Below are 20637 nucleotides of genomic sequence, written 5' to 3' on the forward strand. Positions count from 1 at the left end.
GCTAAGGATGGTTTTGAACTTCTGTTCCTCCTGCCCCCATGTGCTGTGTCCTAGAAGTCCAGGCACGAGCCACCACACCCAGCTCGGGCTGCTATTGAAGGCTGACTGTATCTTGTCATCATACATGCGTGTTTCTGTGGCAACCTGCCCCCTACACATGTTTAAGGCAGAGACTCTGCAGTCAGAGCTGAACAGAGTGAACTCTGGCTCTGGGGCCATGTCTGGCAGGAGAGACACTGGGTGTAGGGTGAGGACAGCACCCTGACTTTGGCCTTGGCCGTGGGAAGCAGGGACCAGCTGGAGCTAGAGAGGCAAGGAAGCTGGTAGGGAGGTCTGAGGAATCAGGAAAGAGACGAAGAGACCAGCTGTAGGGAGAGTCCTTAGCATGAGGGCAGACCTGGAGACCCCAGGGAAGGCTGAGGCTGTGCAGCAAGGGGTCTAGGGACCACCACCCCCTGGGATCCCTGGCCATGGGGAAGACTAAGCCATGCGTGAATGAACAGTGACAATGATTGTGGATATCCCGGGTGTGTTCCCTTTATGATTCTTTCTGGAAGGTCTAATCTGGTTACTCTGGTAACTTACATATTCATAACTGCCAAACATGGTAGAACTCAAATGTTCAGCCACTGAAGAATGACAACTGAGCCATGATCTCCCCACAAATATTGCTCAGCCATGTAATGGTGGTCCCTTACGTCTGGGTGGGCTGAGGCCGGAGCATCGCCATGACTTCAAAGCTACCCTGGACTACAAAGTGAAATTTGGTCTTAGAAGACCAAAACAAACATAAAAATTGAAATGAAATGGTGACCTCCTTTGGTTTAAAAGCAGCCAGCCTGCAAGGTGCCTGTGTCCTCAGGCAAGGAGACAGTATTTATGATCCAAAGAAAAAGCTAGACGAATTGACTGAACCCGGTTTCTAAGCATCAAGGACATCTAACTTCCCCCATGACCCTCCTCCTGGCTGCATTCTGGCCAGGCCCAGACCCCTGGCCTTTGAAAGCAGAGTGCCCCTCCCCTCGTTCACATGCATTCCCCCAGAGCCTCCGGGTCCACACATTTCCTACTGCCTCATTTCATTTCCATTTTCTTATTCCCACATTCAGGAAATGTCCCTCAGCCTATCCTTGGCTAGTTCTGTGCAGAGGGAAGAAGTGGCCACCAAGAGATGTTTGTCTGTCTTCCCGTCAGTGTGTGCCTGCCTGCCGGTCAGATGTATGAGGTGCTTTAAGCAACAAGCAGGACCAGGGTTGGCAGGAGAACTGGGAGTCTCATCCCCGCTGCCCAACCAGCCCTCTGTGCATGGGAGCCATAGTTCAGGCATCAGGGAGTCAGAATGAAGCTACCAAATGGTAGATCTGATGGCCACTGTCCAAGGCCAGCCTCAGGACCCCCCATTCCTCAAAGGCAGGGTCCTCCAGGCCTTGTCCTCCTCCATCACAGCTGCCCTACACAATTCCCTGCTCTACACAGCCTTCTAGTCCTCCTGTCTTGGCCCTTGGAGGACTAATTCCTGTCTCCCAAGTCCCCAGTTCAGCTTGGGTGGGGCCTCCTCCTGGACCTTGGTTCAGCTGCGCTGCCCAGCTCCCCTGCTGCCCAGGTTCTCTCCCAGCAATTGCTGTGCAGGGCTGCCACTGATGCCTGCTCTGTGCCCCCGGGTGGACTGTGAGGCCAGCCCCACTCCTCTCCCAGTCCCAATTCCAGCTCCTTTGAGGGACCCACAAACACAAAGCTGAAATTAACACATGGAACTCACGATATTAAGGGACATAACATTTATAGTCATCTATAAATGGCAAGCGTTCATGAGACGCATGATGATTGAATTCAGTGTAGCTCATTAAGTCAGAAATAAAACTCGGTCACAAAAGGCCCTGGGACAGTGTTCATGCTCCATCCACTGAATATCTGTCATGGGAGGGTCCTAAATCAGAGCGGCAAGGGCATTCACCACGTAAGAGCAAAGGTGAAAGCACTGGACGAAGCTCTCTGTGGGCACACATAGTACTCAAACACACACACATGCACAGGACAGCTATCAGCTTGACAGCGATGACAGCCAGCTGCAGCTGAGCTCTGGGCCTCCAGAGAGCACGTGGAGCAGATGACAAATCACCTTTGTTGCTCAGTCAGTGTTTCATGGAAGCAGGAGCAGGTCCTTGCAGGGACACAGATGGGAACGGAAAGATGGAGGCTTCCCTGAGAATCTGCCGGAAGAGCTGCGGTCACAAATGCCCCTATACACTGCAGCCTCGGGCTGTCAGCCTTAAAGGGGGTGGCTGTGTTGCTCCCAAAGGGTCAGTGATTCTGATACACAGACATATCACCCTCAGAAGCTCATCGAAGTCTATGTGGCAGATGCTTTAAAGCTGCTCTGCCTCTCCCCTCCATGTAAGGTAAGTATCGGGTTTCCTTTCAAGACACTTGGGGAAACAGATTGAAATAAACACTGAGTCAACCTTCGCAGGGCTGTGTGTTAACAGAGCTGATATTATAAAGCTGTGGGAGGCATTTGCATTCAACATTTTACCTTTCCCCAGCATTATCTTCCCAGCCATTATCCACAGCCCCTTCCTCACTGGGTTCCCGCATCCCGAGACGGTCCTCAGTGCGTACATACAGCTCTCAGTACCCAGGGCACATGAACCAGCGCTTCATTACTGTGCTGTAGCATCATTTGCTTAATACAATTGGATGTCTTTCCTGTTCCTGATCATTTTCTACTACAAGTCAGACCGCGATTCATTGTACAATTAGCTGTATCTGTGTCTCAATGACCAAGAAACCCCAAAGGGGGTTGTTACTGACGGACAAAGCAATGACCATGCAATGGCGGACAGAGGGTTGATGGCTCGAGGCTGTGGTGAAGGTGCTGCCACAGTCTGACCCAGGCTGCAAAGCACCTGGTATGAGGGAAGTCACCAGTGGGGAGAAGCCAACAAGGCAAACATCCAGCAGGACTTGCAAGCAGAGGGATGTGGAGAGTAGAAACGATAAAGGCTGGGCTCTCATCAAACCCCAGGCATCCTAATGCTCTCTGAACCATGAAGGACCACAGTCCCACCCCATCCCTATTCCCCCGCCCCCAACACACACACACAGAAATTACCCTGATGGTTAAATGCTTGGTGACCATAAACATTGCACACTTTCCCATTAGCTCTATTTGTAAATCTTGGCAGAAGGAGGTTTTCAACATGGTGATACCTTTATAAAATTTGAGGCTTTTCAAATTAATCTTACATTGGAATAATGCTATGTCAGAGAATGAACTTCAAGCTACTGTCAGTTCAGGTTTCTACTGCTGAGAAGAGACACCATGACTACCTCAACTCTTATAAAGGAAAACATTTAATTGTGGGTGGGCTTACAGCTCAGAGGTTTAACCCATTATCATCATGGCAGAAAGCACGGTTGCATGCAAGGCAGACACAGCGCTGTAGACTAGAAGAGTTCTACCTCTGGATCAGCAGGCAGCAGAAAGAGACAGTGACACTGGGCTGGGCTTGAATTTCTGAAACCCCCAGTGACACACTTTCCCCAAAAATACATACATGCATACTGACTCCAACAAGGCCACGTGTCCTAATCCTTTCAAATATGCCACTCCATAGGAGTCTATGGGGGCCATTTTCATTCAAACCACCACAACTACTTATATCATAGTTTGCTCAAGGGCCTTCATTTAAGGCTCCCAACGTACAAGAAACTGGGAACTCCAGGCTCATCACTTCCACTTATGCAAAGGGTATAGCTGCTGTCCAGGCTTCCGACTTCTTTACCCGCAGTCATTTCTTTCAAGCTAAGATATGTGCAATCTCAAGGCCAAAGTTACATAAACACTCCTTTATCCCAAACCCAGTACTCCAGCGAGGTATAAGGACACTGTTTTGTGTATTAGTACTTCATGGCTTGACTCTGATGCCCACTGTGGCATGCATGCTTTTGAGAACCAGGCACTCAGACTCCTCAGCTTGTTCCTAGCCTGGTGTTGACAGCAACTTGAACTTAAAGCCAAGTAGAAGGAAAATGAGATTCACTGTCAGCTCCTTGTGAGCAGAGCAGCAAGGAACGTGAGCAGTTGGGGCACAGAATGAACACCGGAGCTGTGTGCAGCAGTGACTCAGGTGGGCCCAGCCCAAAGGATGCCTGTGGAATTCTCCACCTGTCCATGATCCTGAAGAGACAGGAGTCAATGGGACACGTGAACATCCTACGTGGTGACCTTCCTGTAGGATGACAGAGTACTAAAGACGCCCTATTGCTAAGGGCTGTTGTGATGACGGTGAGTTCCACCGGAGCCACCCCACAGTGATCAAGCTGCCCTGGGCTCTCCCCGGCTTGGGAGACTGGAGGCTTATGATGATTTTTACATGACTGCTTTATAGTCTCCTGAGTGTTCATAGCCTTTAAAGGCTGCCCCATGTGTGTTTACAAAATTCAGCAGATACTTTAGCTGCAGCCAAAGCAAGAGGCAGATCCAGGAAAGACTGAACACTGGAGCCATGTTGCACTGGGTGCTGTGATGCAGAACTGAGACTCAAGGCACCAAAAACCTTTTGTGGACACGGATTTCCCCCTCTCTCCCAGAGGCTGGGTGGTCTCTGCACACCCGGGTGATTGGCAGGCAGAGGCTGTGCTGCTGTTCTCAGAGCCAGGTGTTATTTCACCTTCCCTGCAAAGATCAGCCTCCTCTCCTCTGGGTCTCCATTCCAGGTTCATCTTTGGGTCACTGTTGTCGCTAGCGCCAACTGAATTCATCCCCTAATATATCTGTGCCCCTTTTTCCAGTTGCCTTCTCTCATAAAGCTTTAGGAAAAGCCAACACGAGCTTTGTGAATCTCAAAACACCTGGAATTTTCAAGAACTTTAAACGACACATATCTAACCCTCCCCAGAGTGGTCCTACAGGGTGCAGGCAGTAGCTTTGATCTATAAGAGCAGATACGACTGATCTACAGTACATCTGGACAAGCAGATACAGAACTGCCCTGGGCTTGCTCCAGAGCCTGGCCCTCCCCACAAGGGCATGCAAACATGTTCACAGTTTGCTGAAGGGCTGTGTGTTACAATGTCGGTCTCCTCGGATCCCCTGCTTAAATTCAAGTCTGTGTCAATGCTGCCTGGACGGAATAAGAGGAGAGGCTTGTGGCAAAGCCGTTTGCATTAGTGAGCAAGCTGCTCCGGCTGCCTAGAAGAGCTCACGGTGGGAGCGAGAGTCTGGTTCTATCCCAGTGAAACAGATGAGGATGACCAAAGGCTGGTTCAAACCCCACTGGAAAGAAACATCAGGGACAGAGTGAGTTACCGTGGGCCCTACGTGGGCCCATCCACTGGGAGTCCAGGCTACATGGCTGGCATTCTCCTGAGTTCAATTTGTGTCCTGGACAAAGAGAAGAACTGGGTAACAGCATTACGACTGGTGAACAAAGCAAAGGACACCGTACAAACTCTTTCCTAGAAAGTGCAGGTGAGGTGAGAGATAGTCACACACACACACACACATACACACACACACACACACACACACAAGCACACATGCATGCATTCATAACTCTAGCTGGTGTGGAAGGATCATTTCCCCCTCTCAGGTAGTTGGACCCATGTAGCCATCATGGTACAGTCCCATGATTTTTAAACTTTATGTCAGTGTGCCTTCCGTCAAAAACTAACACTGAACTGACGGTTGGTCTCTCCAGGCTAGTGACAGGAGACACAGTTCTCCCTCCCTGCCCAGCAGCAGAAGCAAACTCTGCCCCAGCTGGCCCCGGGGCTCAGGAGCATACAGGGACCCTCCAATAGGGCACGTGCTGCTGACCTAGGTCTCCCACAGTGAGGTAGAGTCTCAGCATTTCCGACTTGCAGTGGTTTCAAGTTCAGTTATGCTGAGTTCATTGGCTGGAAACCCGCTGAGTCGGGGAGCACCTGCGCTCTCACATCACAAATAGAAAAGGATGCTAAGGACTAAGAGCCTCCTCCACCCCCACCCAGGAAATGCAGCTCTGAACAGGCCAAGGAGAAAGAACTGCAAGTCTGCTTTGTAAACTTGAGACCTGACTCCATCCCCCACACTCTGGAGTGACTGTCACCTCCTCACCCGCCATCACAGACATCTCCACAGTGCTTGTGATATTTGTCTGTGAGCTAAGGTCAGAGCAGTTGTCTCATGGGGGCAGGTTTACCACTGCCTGAGTCATAGTGTGAACGCTACCTGTCACCTTCAGGGATGTTCTGAGACTGAGCCTGTGGTCACATCAAGGAATTTAGTGCCTGCATCTTCCCAGTCCATCCACCCTCCACCGTCACTCCACCCCACTCCTATGCACTTAGGATGTCCATCTACCCCTTCCTCACTCACCCCTGTCACCTGGGCTCGGACACCCCCTTATTCACCGTGTTGACACATAGCAAGCTCAGATCCAAGGACTTGCTCCTGGGATTCAAATCTCTGCTCCTCTGTATATCCCCAGCACTGGACATGGGTGGCTCAGGTTCTAAGTTCAGGCTGACCTCAGGAGTCATTCTCAACATGGTCACGACTCACCCTTGCAGAGCTCTGGAGCCCATGTCATATGGTCTGGGCAATAGCAGTGTTCCTGGTGTCCTGACCCCTGTGAGGCCACCATTCTCAGGCTGGTGCTGACACAGTCCTGGGTGCTGAGGCAGTCAGCTAGGATGGATCAAAGCCCTTCTTCAGGACAGAAAAGAATCCTAAATATGAGGATCCTGACTAGGGTCCTGGGGATGGATGCCTGCCGTGGGGAGAGGCTGGAAGGAGTTTCAGGAGAAAAGAGAGAGAAAGAGGGGGAACACGGAGAAGAGAGACACAAGGGCATGTGAACGACACCCTGAGCTAAGAAACCTTAACAAGGAGAGGTTTGCTACAGTTCAGGGCTTCAGAGCTTTCACCCCACGGTCAGTCAGCTCCATGGTCTGCCAAGGTGAAGCCGGCTCCAATGGCAGCTGGAGCTGCTGGAAGAGGACAGCACTCAACCCGTGACAGCCAGGAAGGAGGTGTGCAAAGGGCCAGGCCTGACATAGAACCCCAAGTACCCATTTCCCTCCCAGCACCCAAACAGTGACTGGGAATCGGTACAATGCTTGCTGTGCACACATGAGAAGCCGAGCCCAGCCCTCCAGAAGCCGTGTCCAAAAGCCTGGTATGGCAGCATGCACCTGCAGCCCCCCGTGTGGGAGGAGGTGGAGGCAGGATGATCCCCATGGCTTGCTAGCCAGTGACTCAAGATGGAACGCACCAAACGATTCCGTGTCTAGAAAAACAGGGGAAGGCCGAAAGTGTCTGAGAAAGACACCTGGCTTTGACCTCTGGCCTCCACACGCATGTGCAGACAGGTGCACCTGCACACATTTGTACAGATACAAAAGAGAAAACAGACTGGCTTTCTGGTCAAGATACTAGACCCCTGATCAAGCCAATGTTTAGTTCTCCCGGGGCCTCCAGGTCTCAGATAATTGTTTTAGTTTTTTTTTTTCAACTTAATTTGAATCCATCCAGTTTCAATTCTGCTTAATATCACACAAGACCAATTCTTCTTATTCATTGCGAAAACCTGTCACAGCCCTTTCATAATACGCCGTCAGCCTTCTTCCCCCTCTCATCGCTGAAGACAAATGACGCCTCGCTTCCGCCTTTCCTTCACCCCATCTTCCAAGTTTCCTGCCGAGACAGATGGCCCCTCCATCAAGGAGCACGCCTCCTCTCGATGCCCGTGCTCATCAGCTCCTTTGATTTATGGGAGAAGCCAAGCAAATCACTCGCCACCCAGACGGCTAGCCCAGGGAGGTACCAGCGTCTCTCATGTCCTCGTGTCCCCTGTGCACCAATTCGCTTCTCCACAATGGTCCTAGAGTGGATCCCTGAGGCTCCATGAGATCACTTGGCCTCTCGAAGCGTTCCCTCAAATGTGGAGACTCTGGATTTAAGACCTGCTGCCGCTGGCTGAGCCTCTCTCCCCGGCCAACCCTGAAGGGCCATCCTTTTTATCTCAGCGTGGAGACTGGGGAGACCTGGCCCCTGCTCTTTGTGGGGCTTAGTATTCATCTTCCTCTGGCCGCCCTGCACAGCCCTTAGTAATTCAACTCACAAGGAGGAAAGTCCCTAGAGGTTCTGTCCCACGGTCATTTTGTCCCATTGCTTTAAGCCTGTGGCACGGGAGACTATCAAGACAGGAACACGTGGTGAAGGAAATGTTTCCCCTCATGGTAGTCAAGAAGCAAAAAGAGAGGAAGGAGCCAGTCTCAGAATCCCACTGAAGGACATGCTCCTAACGACCTCACTTCCTCCCTCTAGGCCACACCTCCTGAAGAAGTTACACCTCCCAGTGCTACCTCGGGCCGATGACCAAGTCTTGCACAGGTGGGCCTTTGAGGAACATTCCAGATCCCAACACTCTTACTTGTACCTGCCGAACATAGTGGAGGACACCAGATTTTCTAGGCTTCTCCCGGCACACACATGGTTCCTTTAGTCTCTGCAGCATCAGTTACCTTCTGAATCTATAACTATGGAATTACCTCTCTAGATGTTGGCAGGAGAGCTTTTCTTCCACCTATTATATGTAACCCAGAACCGCATATTCCTTTTCAACGCCAGACTCACTGGCTTCAGAAGCTGAGAGGCAGGAGCAATCAATAAGCAGACGGAGAAGTGAGACCAGGGACATTTGACAGCAGGCTGCCCAAGGTCTCCTAGAGACAGACTATGGCTAGATCATCCTAGTTCCCCTGCCAGTGAAAACCACCCCCTAACCTACACAAGGCTCTCCAGGTATCCTAAGAACCCAGTGCCCCTGCCAGTTTATGCATAAGTAAAAGCCAACACAACTCAATCCTGCCGTGTGGTGGGAATCTACCACACCACACATTACCACTAGCTTTCATGGTGCTGAAAACTGGGTAAATCCTGCCGTAGTGGAGGGGGGAGAGGTGCTGCTGGTAAAGCTCACACGAAGATCCCTCCACCCCTGTGGGCACAGCTATTAGGAGTGGGACCTGCCCTGTTCCTCCTAGCAAGAGGTAGCCTGTCTCCTCAGGCTTAGAACAACTTGGCACCTCCTCACACCAGCGAGAGAAGCAGTGTCACTATGAGAACGGTAAGCTTTGCACCTCAGGAGACCTTCAAGATCCCGCTCTCGCTCAGATCAGCCTCTACACCTCCATGTGCAGAAACCCAAAGAGGCCTCCACAAGACTGAGGGCCATGTTTTAGAAAGGGGAGCATCCTTGTTGGAGAGATGGTGACCACCCACCCTCAGCCACCAGTCACAAGGCCTTGCTTAACTCCACAACCCAAGTGAACTTTCTGATGAATGAGGGTGAGACCAGCAGAAAGCCGCCCTGCAGAGTTAGCCTTACAAATGTATGAATGAAGTGATGGGGCTTTGAGGATGCGAGCTTTGGGTAGCAACAGTGCAATGGTATTCTAACAACACACCCTCCTTTTTTCTTAATCAGTGTTGTGATGGTGGTGGAGGAGATTCACATATCCTTTGTACCATGCCCTGTGGCGGATCTATTTAAAGGTTAAAGGAGGGCTGGGGAGATACTTGGTCACTAGAGTGCTTGCTGCACAAACATGAGGACCAGAGTTCAATCCCCCAAAATCCACATAAAGGGTTGCGGTGGGTGCCTGTAATCTCCATTCTGGGATCAGAGATAGTGGACATAGAGGCATATAGGTTTGCTGCTAGCAACCTGCATGAGTCAGTGAGCCCATGTCAATAAGACACCTTGTCTCAAAACCAAGATAAACAGCACACACACACACAAACACACACACACGGGGGGGGGGGAGTGAGTCCCTAAGAGGTGACTTGCTGAAGCTTGCAGGGCTCACAGGTAGATAAGTTTCCACTGTGCGGATTCAGCAGGACAGCCATGTTTAGTTGTCCCAGGTAACTGCAATGGGTTTTGCCCACATAGCTTCTCAGCACATTCTAAACAGATAAAGCCACCAGAATGCTATGGAGATCTGCAATGAGACCCCAGCACCAAGAACGTACTTGCTCATGTTAGGTTAAGGTAAAGCAGGGACACTCCAGTTTAGATAAGGTCACTTTCGTCCTAATCACCCTATACACATCATTTTCTGACCCCCAGTGCAGGATGATGCTCCTGTCCTAAATTGTACTCCACACTCCTACATCTACCTCTTAGCCTCTCTGTCTTTGGTCTCAAGGGATCCAGTGCCGGCCCATCTTGCACTGCTGTGTTCAGATTGCTGTGAACACTAGTGTATTGGCTCCAGTTTCTAGAACTATCTTAACTATTCACACAGCTTCTCTCTTCCCTCACATCCCATCCTCCTGCACTCTGCAACTCTTCCCCTGGATCACCCCCAGGATGGTGGGGGGCAGAGCACAAACATGTCTGTTGGGTGTTTTCTATCCAGTGACATTTCCTCACACCTGTCCCTAGAAGGCCAGCCCCTAAAGCACAGTGGCTTTCAAAGAACCTTTGCTCCAAAGGGTCATAACCCGTGCTGACACACCCAGGACACCTGAGCATATGCACTCCAGGCCCTCGCAGCAGCCTTGCTGGGGAGGCAGCACCTCACAGTCATGTCATAGCTGAGGTGGAACAGAGTCGTTCAGTGGCACAAAGGACTGAACTAGAATGGCCTGGTGCCAGACAGACTTCTCCCATTTATAGTGACACCCCTTTCTGTTACCTACTTCTCAGGTACAATGGCCCCAAGTCCCCTCAAGCTAAAGACCCTATTTCCCTGTCTTTTCTGGGTTCCAGCTACAGTCCTAAGGAGAACCCCCACCCTGACAGCTGTTCCCACCCAGAAGAGCTTTCAGCCTGATTGTGCTTCCTGGGGGAAGGAATGGCTCCCAGGGAACCCCCCACCCTGGCTACATCCTGATGCTTCAGGGAGAGACCACAGCTGGTTTGAAATCCGTGGGAGAAAGGGAATAAGGGAGGGAGGGAGAGAGGGACGGAGGGACGGAGGGAGTCATAAATGAACCACCAAGGCCTTTGTCTGATGCACACAGGCCACAGCAAGCAGCAATGATCAGCACCAGAAACACTGACAGTGGCACCTTGGGTATCAATCCGACTTTACCAGAGCCAAGTCTGGGAGTCCAACTGGAGCCATCTAGGAACAGGACGGGGATTTGGGGGTCCACTTGGGTTGGAGGACTGGAATTCTGGATCCGATGGCTGGTACATAACTTGCAAAGTGTCTAATCCACTCCAAGCTCTCCATCACCGTAAGTATCAGTGAAGCTGTCTGTGTGGGTGCCATTTTGGGAACTGAATATGGCAACGTGTGTGAAAGCTTGGAAGAGGATTAGCACACAGTAGGGTCAGATATGTAGGATTTATTCAAATGAAGGTGATATCCATGTTAGACATCTAGGGAAAGGGAGTGTGGCTTTACTAACACAGCTTCTCATGGTGTGGTAGTTTGAATGTGACTGGCCCCATAATCTCACAGGCAGTTGCACTATTAGGATGTGTGGTTTTGTTGGAGTGGGCATGGCCTTGTTAGAGGAAGTGTGTCACTGAGGGAGTGGGCTTTGAGGTTTCCTAGGTTTAGGATACCATCCAGTGTTTCAGTCAACTTCCTGTTGCCTGCAAGATGTAGTTTTCGTAGCTACTCTTTCAGCACCATGGTTACCTACGTGCCGCCATTCTCCTCTCCATGATAATAATAGACTGAGACTCTGAAACTGTAAGCAAGCTCCCTCAATGAAATGTTTCCCTTTATAAGAGTCACCATGAGCCGGGCGATGGTGGCGCACGCCTTTAATCCCAGCACTTGGGAGGCAGAGGCAGGTGGATCTCTGTGAGTTTGAGACCAGCCTGGTCTACAGAGCTAGTTCCAGGACAGGCTCCAAAGCCACAGAGAAACCCTGTCTCGAAAAACAAAACAAAAACAAACAAACAAAAAGAGTCACCATGGTCGTGGTGTCTCTTCACAGCAATAGAAACCCTAGGACCCATGGCCATGACCAATCCCTAAGAGAAAAGGCTTGAAGGAGGAAGGGTTGCCCCTGCTCATAGTTTCAGGGGTCTCAGTTTATGGCCATCTGGCTCCACTGCTGTGGGCCTGAGGTAAAACTAAACATCCCAGCAGGGAACATCCCCTTGCTGGCCCAGGAAGCAAAGAAAGAAACAGGAAGAGAGCTGGGAGCGATACTTTTAGGAGGCACATCCCCTAGTGATCTATTTCTTTCAGCCAGGCCCCACCTCCTACAGTTCTGCCACCTCCCAAAATAGTGCCACCAGCTGGGGACCAAATGGTCAGCACCTGAGCTTGTGGGTGACAGTTCATCGGCGTGTCATACTCTGTTCTGAGTCTTTGTACGGGAACACATTTACGAATGTCCGTGACAGGATCTGATGGGGCCCAGAAAGATGAAGAGCATCTAAGGACGTTTATGAAGAGGATTGACCGGCTCCAGAATACACCGTCTTTACCAACACGCCTTCCTGCACCTCCCAAAGTGCGGTGCTGGTGAAGCACACGGTGCCGGAGACACCGTTCATTGGTTCATGATCACTGTGGGAACTCAATGACTGCAGAAGTACAGCTGCCTGGGAGCCAATTCACCATCTCTCAGCGCTGGAATTCCTGGTGGTTTTGTTTGCTGCTTATTTGTTTGCCTTTCCCCAATCCGCCCAAATAAACATATTTGATTTGGTAAACAGGAAGCACGCTGTTCAGAGTATGCTCATCTCTCTCAGTGGCGCCAGGAGTGGGGAGGCACTGAGTGGGAGGCCGTGGTCTCCAGGCAATGTCTGGAAACTGCCTAGTCAGCTTAAAGTACTGTTGCTATTCTGCTCCATTCCTCCCAAGACCAGCACCATCGCAGCTCAGGCCATCCTCAAATCCCCCAGCCTATTTCATATAGTCCATCCTAGCCACAATGCCATTATGTTGCCAAGGATGTCCCTGACCTTCTGATCCTCCTGCCTCTACTTCCCAAGTGCTGGGGTGACAGGCATGTGGTACCATGCATGGTTTATTCTGTGGGGGAAGGGAGATCAAACCCAGGGCCCCCTGCAGGTTTGGTAATCACTCTATCAAATGAGCTACACTTCCAAGCTTCCCATTAGGTTTCTAAAGTGAATTTTAATGGAAACCCATGGCTCCAATTCTTGACCCTGCCTGGGGAGGGCGTGGCTCTCTGTACAGCCCTCCCATTAAGCAGGAGGCCCCGGGCTTCCCATCCCCCACTGTGAAGGAAAGCCAGAGTGTGTATGTTGGCGGGTATCCCTTGGCAGCATCAGTCTAATTACACAGCCCTGCAAGGCCATGACCTCCCCATCCATCATCCTTCAGGCCTACCCATGACATGGGTTGACACACGTCCCCCAGGGACCAAGTGGTTACTGGTACCCAGGCTCCAGCTGAGGCCAAATCTCCCCAGACTCACTTCATCGCCCATGTCTTCTGCTGTTTTGGATGAGCTGGGTCCAAGTGCCATCTCTCAGACAGGAAGAGAGAAAATTCCATCTGTACTCGCGGAAGTGCTTCATGAATGTGAGCATGGAGCATCTGAAGATTTGGCTACTCACGTGGAGCATATTCCGTGGGCAAAGAAGTCGGGGAACAAATTGACCCAGGAGGGGCCTGGAGGCTGAATCAGACACAACACCTTCACCTTGGAGAGGGAGGCAGTGGTTCATTGAGGACTGCCCTCCGTCACGTGGAGGAGACTTAAATTTACCATGAGCATCTAACAAATACCAAGGCTGTGCCAGACACTGACTAACCATGAGCCAGACATATCTTCTATCTGTGTTTTCCTGCACATTGGCCCTAGATCCATCTGTTCTCTAGGCCCAAGAGACCACGTGGAGAGGATGATCGCAATGGTTGGCCCTAAGGATAGTATGACGGGGCTTCCTTAGTCTCCATCTTCCAGTTTGCTTCATTTAATAGGAAACACAATGAGGAGCCTGGAGAGAGGAGAGAAGTTTCTAGAATCCACTTTCCATCCAACATAAATAGGCCTCTCAGTATTTGAGTTTCTTAGTAGCACACTTAAATTTCATAACCAAGAACAGCTCTCTCCTCACATTCTGAGAGCCCTCAGATTCAAAACGGAGTAACCCCTGCTGAACCTTAACAGCAACAACAAATGAAGCCAGGAGGAGCTGGAAGAAGGGACCATGAAGGCCTGCGAGAGAAACTTTCACAAAGACCCCAGCGGATCTGTAGCGTGTGTGAGGAACACGTCTACAAGGACGTCTGCCCAGATGCCTGTCCTAAGCCTGCCACCTCTCTGAACCGAACCATAGGTGTCTCTTTTCTCAGTGCTGGGAGAGTAGGTGGGTGCTATGAGACAGCCAGGATGCCTCCTCCGTGGCCTCTGCTTCTTGAGTCTACACCATTGATAATGGCGCAAATGTCCCCATTGCCGTGATCATTCTCAAAGATGTACTTTAATCTGCAGACACTTTTTACTGTTGGTATCAACAGCTTCTAATCTTAGGGAGACACATAAGGAGTTGGTACATGTAGCCACTGTGCTCTCAGAGAGAGGGATATCCGGAGAATGGGGCATGGCTCAGTGGCTGAAGACATGCTTAATCCTCAGAAATATGAATCTGGACCAGAGGCAAAGACTAGGGTAGATTGGGAAGGGTAGGACCACGACCATACCAGTGAGACCCACTGTGCAAAACACAGGACAGTGACCTAGCTTCTTCCATAGATGAGAGCAGAAATTAAGAAGAGAGAAGGGAAAGCTTGTGCATTAAAAGATATAAAAGGCCATTTGTGGGCAGATAAATGATATGTAGATGGATGCTATGTAGATGGATGAATGGATGGATGGATGGATGGATGGATGGATGGATAGATAGATAGATAGATAGATAGATAGATAGATAGATAGATAGATAGATAGATAGATAGATAAATAGGTGGGGTAGATAAATGGGTGAATGAAGGAATAGTAGGATGGCTAGGTAGAAAGATTGATAGGTAGATGGACAGATGGGTGGTTTGATAGTCAGACAGATGGCTGATCAAATTGTAAGTCTATCCAGGTGAAGCATATCCAGCCTTTAAGAGGAAGGAAATTAGTGTTATACTCTATTGTACACACATACCTTCATGACATTGTACGAAGTCTAACAAAGCTAGGCACAAGGGGACAAATTTCATCGGGTCCACAAATATGAGGGGCCTAGACATTGTCACTTTCTTTAAGACACAAAGTAGACTGGTGTTCACCAAGGCAGGTGGATGGTTCATGTTACATAGGGATAGAGCTTCAGTTTGGGAAGATGAAAATGCTTTTGAGAGGGACGGAGGATATGGTCACACAGCAGGTGACCACACTCCTATGTAAGGATTGTCTTACATAGATCTACCTCAAAAAAAAGACATGCCAGCTAGGCGGAGGTAGTGCACGCCTTTGAGGCAGGCAGATCTCTGTGAGTTCGAGGCCAACCTGGTCTATAAGAGCTAGTTCCAGGACATCTAGGGCTATTACACAGAGAAACTCTGTTTCGAAAAACAAAACAAAACAAACAAACAAACAAAAAGACATGCTAATCAGCTGTAACGAGACCTTAGTTAGACTCGGTTTCAAGTAAACCATAAAAATGTTAGTATAATTTCTAAAATAATTAGAAAATTGGACCAGTTGGATGTTTGATAAAATTAAAGAGTTATCACTTATTTGGGGTGCGATGATCGAACAGTGTTTGAAACCTTCATAAACTGAATAAGGTATGTCTATCCCCACTTCCAAACAGTGTAGTGGAGGGAGAGAGGGGGCGGGGTGGGGTCCTGATGCAGGAGCCTGTTCTCAAGCTGAAGCTGAATAATGAGCAAGCACACTGGAACCTTTTACTATTCTGCCTAATTTTGTAAATATTGGCATTTTCCATACTAAAATGTTTTCCAAAATGAGTTTAAATGTGTTCATTCCCCCCACCCATCCTTTCTGTGACAGAGAATCTTGCTATGCCTCTATAAGGCCTCAAACTTAGAGATCTCTCTATCTCCACCCAGAAAGTGCCGAGGTGCACAACCATGCTTACTTGGAAACCCGTTTACGGCCACTTTACATCAGCTGCCCTAATTCTTCCTCCTCTCTCCGCAACCTCTATCACTCAGAGCTTGAATCTCTCATCATCCCAGGACGTGGCTTGCCTTCTGCTCCCAGGACAAGAAGGGCATTCTGGACCCCAGATGCTTCCTGTCTTCGTAAGGTCCCCCATTCCCTTGCATTCTCACTACTGCCAAGAAGGGCGCCTGCAGTAGTGTTGACCCTCATGGTTCTGGATTCCAAAGAGGCTTCTCTGTGCTGAGCCCAGGGATTGTGGCTCCCGTGTGTATGATGTGGCCCATGCCCCATGGCACACTGACCCTACATTTCAACCATGGCACGAATATGACCCTTTAGAGTGTGACCAGCTCTTCCCCACAGGTCACTTGCAAACTGTCACACAAAGCCCAGAACAACACACATATTTTTTCTGAACTTCTTCTGCCAGAGCCTCCTGTGCAGCTGAGTCCTGCTCATCTCTCCACACTCTAGAGTTTCCTGTGCCGGGCTATAAAGATGACACTCCCAGGGTCACACAGAGGAAATAATGCTGCAGCTCTTCCACACTTGAGCCTCTTAGTGTGGCAGAGAGTGACTCACTCCTTCTAGTCATGCTGGAAGCCAGACACCCCCATCCCATAGGCCAGAACACCGAGACTCTGGAGATAAGCGAGGGTCAGAACCTGAATCTGAAGCAAGGGGTGGGAGTTATGCTTAGCTTCTAAGCCATTTGCTTCTCAGAGTTGGCAGGGAAAGCATGAGACGCTGCCTCTGAGTTAGGAGTGCCTCAGGGCACAGCATGAAGCATGTCACCAGGCTGTGTCAGCAAGGGTGGTGGAAGATGGTGTCACCATGGAGGTGTTTTGCCAGGCAGAAGTCAGATCTCCAAGGGCTGCAGCCGAAAGTTACAGCTGGCTAACCCAGGTTAAGATGAGCGCAAGGCTCTGCCCTCAGGACACACACTCTCGCTGGGTTTTGTGGGTTTGTCTACATCCTTGCTTTCTATGTTGTTTATACCGGGCCTCCTGCCTCCAAAAGAAACAGGAACCGAACACAGTGCTGGACGCAGCTGGCACCCAAGGGCCTGGCCCTGAAGCCAAGCACCTCTTCTATCGTCAGATGATCCCTCTTCAGGGCTCAGCAAAGGCCACCCGCTCTCTCCAGCACTTTATCATCTGTCCTCAAGGACCATCCCACAGCTTCTCGGCATCTCCTGTGGTCCTTTCCTCCTAACTGTGAGCCCAGCAGGTGGAAGCCGGATAGCCATTGCTGGAACTGAGATGCAAACACACATTAACTACGTTAAAGCTGCCGGCAGAAATGGAGGCACTGCTGGTGCCCTCATAAAAACAATGAGCAATTGTAACTAAAGCCAGAGGTGATGAGAGAGGAGATTTTGCCACACAAACTTGGCACCAAGAGCTATTGCAGGACCTACTGGAGGTGTAACCATGGGCAGAGGCCATCACAGCACTGTAGGCTCATGCCTGTCCATCTTGAACAGCACCAGGCTAGGAATGGGTCTCTATAATGGCACCTTACTGTATCGGCATCTCTGCACTCCCTTTGTTTTCTGTTCATAACCTTTCCCTTACCTCAGCCTCCTTGGATGTACATTGACCCACACAGCGCTCAGCTAAACCCAGAGAAACCATCACCTTTGAAGAGCGTCTGACTGTCATTAGGGTTGACTGCCAGCCTCCCTGATAGCAAACTGTGTGTCCCACAGCGGGATGTGACAGTACAGGGTTACAGCACACCATGCCCTCTCTGGGAACAGCTCACCTTGGGGAGATACGGAAGGGACTTAGCTTCTATGGCTGCCTCACTTTGACAACTCCCCTTCCCTGGCAGCATCACACATACATACACACACACACACACACACACACACACACAATTTCCAGGGTGCAGCACAGTGTGTACTTCCACCAGGAGGCTACTCCTGTATTCTCATGGGTGGCTTCCTACCCCCACAGTCCCACACTGTGTCCCATCTGCTTATGCCACTAGGTCACAGTCTACACATTGTCTGCCTGGAAGCCCAGGGGCAGGAGCAGTCAGGAGACTAAGGAGACCCAGCTCCAATTCTTTCGGCCACATCTGCCTCCCAGAGTCAAAAGAAGATGAATGAGGCCACAGGGAGAGAAACCGCACTCAACACAGGCCATTCTTTGACCACACAAGTAAAGCCAGGCCTCCCCATGGACTTGCTTCACAACCAGCGGAGAAGAGCAGACTTACCTCACTGGTTTTGGCTAGACTCCCGGGGAAGTTCTGCACATGGCTTGCTGACAACTGATAAAGTATTTTGGGCTTGCTATTCTGGTTGCCAGCCTCTCCAGAGGCCTCGGCAGAGGGGTGGCTGTCTCCAGCTCCTGCATGCCAAGGTCCTGCCTGGCCTTCACCATCCTTGTCCCAGGTCCTGACCTCTGATATCATATAGCTGACTGAGGGTGTGGCCCACTGGCAGCCTCACTAGGATATAACCTGAATATGGTTCCGTCTCCCAAGCCCCAAGCCAAGCCAAGTGGCCACAACTCTGTGAGCTTTGCTTATATTTCAGTGGCTCCCATTTCCCCTGGAAACCAAACACATCAAGTCCTAGATCCATACTGTGGTTGGTTTCACGAGATACTGATATTGGGAAAGGCAAGGCCAGGGCAAATGGGAATTCTCTGTTTATTCTCTCTCAAACTGAAAACCAAAGCACACTAAGATTAAGCCCATAGGCTCCACCTACATCTTGAGTTGTCTTTGTCTTTGTTCCCTTCTAGGAGGGAACAGAGTAGGGTGGGCAGGGGCTCTGACCTTCCCTTCAAGAGGGGAAAAGACACATAATGGAAAAGCCTGGAACAAGGCCTGGGACATGAGGCCCAAGGACCCCAGGGCAGCCTGCCATGCTTCCATCCTGAAGGCTGTCTGTGCAGCTGGCTGAAACACAGTGGCCTAGTCCTTCTTAGGTTTATGCACGGAAGACCTTTTGTTGCTGCCTTTGTACCTAGCAAAGCCCAGCTCAGTCTACAAGGCACCCCGGCATCTTTCCAGCTTCACCCACAACCACAAGCCTCTAAGACAAAGACAAAGACACTCCCCACTCACCGAGGGCCGAGACCGAGACCGATTTCTTAAAGTGCTCTCGGAAGGCTCAGCTTCAAATATTTATGGAGGCTGTGAAGTGGCCCCAGAGAGCGAGTGGCCCTGTCAACTTCACGCCTGCTGCCAGTGATTTATTGGCTTGGGAATTGCTGCAGACACTCTGCCTGAGTGCTTGGTGGGAAGCCAGCCTCCTCCAGGAGCTGGAGAGTGGCAAGAGACTGTCTGCTAGGAGGGGAGGATGGGAGATTTTGCCTCTGCCCCTGAGTGGAGGGAAAGCTCCGGATCCCCACTGCTGGGCACTGTCCAGAATCCAGGCTGAGCCTGAAGACAGGGACAGCTGGAGAAGAGAAAAAAAAAGTAGATCTCTGTGTCCCCTGATTATGGGACGGCAGCTCACATCTCTTATCCAAGGAAGATATGACAATGACAGCTAATGCTTACCAAGCACTTACTGTGCTGGCATCAGACATCCTACCGCGTGCTCACTTCCTCCTATAACAGTCCTAAGAGACCATCATCACCAAGTCACAGTCAAGGAATTGGAGATGGGGACCAGTTGCGTTGTCACGCCCTGCCACTGAGCAAGTGAAACATGCAGGCATTGGGCTGGTGGCAGAGGGGAAGCAAAGACTTTTGTTCTCAATGGCAGAAGAACACACCCCGCGTCTCCTGCATGTTAGCCTCAGGCCAGTGTTCCCATGGCCCTCCAAAGGGAACCACTTCCCTGCACTGGATCTTCTCTGTAGGCTTGCCTCCGGGCTCTGCACAATAGAGCAGGCCAAGCAGTCTGATGACCCCAGACATCTTATGTAACTCTATGTGGCTGTGTAGCTGTTAACCCCACATCACTTGGGGCCATGCGATTTCATCCTCTACCCTGTCTACAAGCCTCCATCAGTCACTCCTGGGCATCAGATAATCCATACCAGCATCTCACCTCTGAAACCCCGTTCCCTTCCAGAACCCACAGGAAGAGCCAGCTACAGGAGCACTGCAGCAGGAAGCTCTTTGGCATCTCCAGCATCCTCCAGATATGGTCATGTGACTGCCTTCCAGTCTTACCAGCAGACTAGAGCTATCTCTCCATCCCCCAGGGATGGGATGGGGAGCAGCCACAGAGCTACACTGTCAATGCTCTCAGCGTGAGTCTCCTGGGTGAGCCTGTGGGACACCAGGAACTGTGGGGGAGGACATTGGGGACCCTATAGGATTTTGTGCTCAGAAGTGAGTTTGAGCCAGAGAACAGGCAGAGCTGCTCTAGCAGCATTGTCTTTGAATCAGCCATGGTGAGGAAGGCACTGCCCGGGCCAGCCCGTCAGAGCAAGACAAGAAGAGGCAGGGATCACCAGAGGGCCCAGGTCTCCACACACGAGGGCCAAATAACTCAAGACAAATAACAAGGCACGGCACAAGGCTTCACCAGAAATAAGAACTGAAAAGCAGATGGTAGACATAGGGTTACATTTTAGCTCTGAGATTGGTGGGCTTTATTGGAG

At 50.5% G+C, this 20637-nt stretch overlaps 1 protein-coding gene across 1 annotated transcript in view; it reads right to left on the reverse strand.

Annotated features, from left to right (window-relative positions):
- Window positions 1–20637, reverse strand: part of CUNH4orf50 (chromosome unknown C4orf50 homolog) — a 65108-nt gene that overhangs the window by 3134 nt on the left and 41337 nt on the right. Inside the window, exon 12 of the mRNA XM_050141064.1 lies at window positions 20204–20319. Within this exon, the coding sequence (XP_049997021.1) occupies window positions 20204–20319 (116 nt within the window). The remainder of the gene's footprint in view (window positions 1–20203; window positions 20320–20637) is intronic.

Source organism: Alexandromys fortis, unplaced genomic scaffold (genome assembly GCF_014885135.2).
Source record: "Alexandromys fortis isolate MF-2015 unplaced genomic scaffold, M_Fortis_MF-2015_v1.1 scaffold_7, whole genome shotgun sequence".
Classification (NCBI taxonomy): domain Eukaryota; kingdom Metazoa; phylum Chordata; class Mammalia; order Rodentia; family Cricetidae; genus Alexandromys; species Alexandromys fortis.